This window comes from Tasmannia lanceolata, unplaced genomic scaffold, assembly GCF_043159265.1.
Source record: "Tasmannia lanceolata isolate RefF3 unplaced genomic scaffold, GAP_Taslan_0.1 ptg000012l, whole genome shotgun sequence".
NCBI classification, from domain to species: domain Eukaryota; kingdom Viridiplantae; phylum Streptophyta; class Magnoliopsida; order Canellales; family Winteraceae; genus Tasmannia; species Tasmannia lanceolata.
The window spans coordinates 43,450,035-43,452,401 of record NW_027518689.1 but is presented as its reverse complement, the minus strand read 5'-3'; the positions used below and the strand labels follow the sequence as shown (position 1 = coordinate 43,452,401).

At 45.5% G+C, this 2,367-nt stretch overlaps 1 protein-coding gene across 1 annotated transcript; it reads left to right on the top strand.

Annotated features, from left to right (window-relative positions):
- Window positions 1-767: 767 nt before the first annotated feature.
- On the top strand, window positions 768-2,038 carry LOC143888836 (uncharacterized). Its single transcript, XM_077393232.1, has 2 exons — window positions 768-1,537; window positions 1,915-2,038. Exons 1-2 carry the CDS (start codon window positions 768-770, stop codon window positions 2,036-2,038), a joined length of 894 nt encoding a protein of 297 aa, XP_077249347.1.
- The last annotated feature ends 329 nt before the right edge of the window (window positions 2,039-2,367 follow it).

The window sequence follows — 2,367 nt, the reverse complement described above, 5'->3', positions numbered from 1 at the left end:
ATGAAAGGGAACGATCATCCCATGGCCACAGCAAAGTGGGCTGCTGAGTGCTCTCTAGCCTTATTCGAAAGCCCAGAAGATGTTAGGGCTCCTATGATAAGACGGTACATCAAGGCCCACTGGAGTATAACAATGTCGTATCGAAAAGCCCACATGGCAAAGATGATCATACAGGAAATTATGTGTGGGAATGCCGAAGCGTCATATCGCATCCTGCCTGCATATGCTGATGAGTTGGTAAGAAGGAATCCTGGCACAGTAGTGCAGTTGTGCCGAACTCGAGACCTGCGGCCAAGAGGGGATGATACATTTGGGCGTTTCTTTTGGTCATTTGGCCCTAGCATTAGTGCGTTCAATCGAACAGTTAGGCCCCTCGCCCTAATTGATGGGACCCATCTGCGGGGGAAGTACAGGGGGACTCTACCAGCCGCAACTGCGATAGATGGCAACAATGGGTTATTCCCGCTGGCACTTGCAGTAGTCGAGGCCGAGACGTATGAAAGCTGGGTATGGTTTTTGCATTTGTTCCGTCAGAATTTCATTTCGGCAGGACGAGATGTCATCACGATTGGGTCTGACCGGATGAAGGGGTTGCCTAGAGCCGTAGCGGAAGCTCTCCCAGGGTCGTACCATTTCTATTGCATCCACCACCTCAATGCCAACTTCCATGGAAAATTTAAGAGTGAAGATCTGCGGAAACTTTTTATGAATGCTGCATATTCCCTAAGGGAGGGGTTTTTAAGGATGCGATGGAGAGTATTAAAACCATGAGTAAAAGTGCAGAGAAATGGATATCGGAGATTCCTAAACAAAATTGGGCCAGCTCTTATTTTGAAGGTTGTAGATATAACGTGCTGACAACTAACGCGGCTGAGAGCTTCAATGCACTTTTAAAGGGCGCAAGGGAGCTGCCTATTGCAGCACTTGTGGAACAGACAAGATGGAAACTATCTGACTTCTTTCAGTACCGTCAGAAGGCAGGTACGAAGTGGACGACTCGTTTGACCCCAAACGCGGAAGACTGGTTGGCCGAACAATGTATTCTAGCAGGTGCTTATATGGCGCACCAGTGTGGTTGGACCGTATATGAGGTGAAGTCCAAGTACCACGTTGATGAGGTGGACTTAGAAAAGAAAACATGTACGTGTCGTTTGTTTCAAACGATGGGAATGCCGTGCTCCCATGCAATAGCAGCCATGGGACTGGACCAACGAGACCCATACAGTTACTGCGGGGAATGGTATCATGCCGATACGTATCGGAGGACTTACGATGGAGCAATTTATCCCACGTTAGACCGATCGCAATGGCCGGAGTGTACCCATCCTTTGCCGTTGGTATTGCCGCCAAAATCAAGACGACAGCCAGGCCGACCGAAAAAAGTGAGAACGGAGAGAGGGATGCAAAGAGGAGTGCACCATAAGTGCGGTATTTGCCGTCAACTTGGACATAATAAGAGATCGTGCAAGAATCCGCCCATCGTAACTCCTCAGCCAAACGTGGTCACAATCGGGCCTTCCGCAGCAATGGAAAATTGGTATGTAATTTTTAAACTTCTGTTTACTCTTATATTATGATCCTCAATACAATCCGTGCCCCATCTTGAAACTATTCTACTAAATTTGATTGCAGGCCCGTCCTATCCCGCCCGCCTCCGTTCTTTTAAGTAGGATTCTTTTGTTCTATTTTTCGGATCATTTGAATTGAAGGGACTTGGATTTCGTTGATAGAAACTGTTTCGAGGGTCGTCATCTAATGCTTTATCGAAAACTTCTGGTCTAAGGACCAATGAAGCACTGCGCAATTCAGAAGTTTGGATTCATCTGAAGATTATGAAGTTATATGGGAATGGCCTAGAATTATGTGTAGTCTATTTTTGAGAAATTTTACTGTTTGATACCCTATAATGTACAGCCTTCAATTTGTACGTACAAAATGGTTGATTAATGAAGTTTGCAACACAGGTTTCATTTTAGATGCTACTTTCATGCCATTTGCAAATGGGGGCAATTGTGAATGCAAGTTTTGTTCTGCCTAAAATGGGTATCCTTGATCAAGCACACTCACTGTCAAAAAGTATAAAGCTATATAAATATAAAGCTCCAAAAATATCCAACCATCATATAGCAGCTGTAGAAATATAAAGCTAATACAGCCCAAAACATCCAGAAAGAGACTCACAATATAGCAAAGGAGTCGGACCAAAAAAATTGAGCCATCAGCAAATAACTGCATCCATCTACTGGTCTGGAGGAGGTGGTGGCGGATAAGAAGAGGAATTGCCCGGGTGCTTACTCAACGGACCACCGGTGAGGTACTGATAAAGGGTAGAGAACTGGGCGTCAACGTGAGTCGAGAGCGATTGGA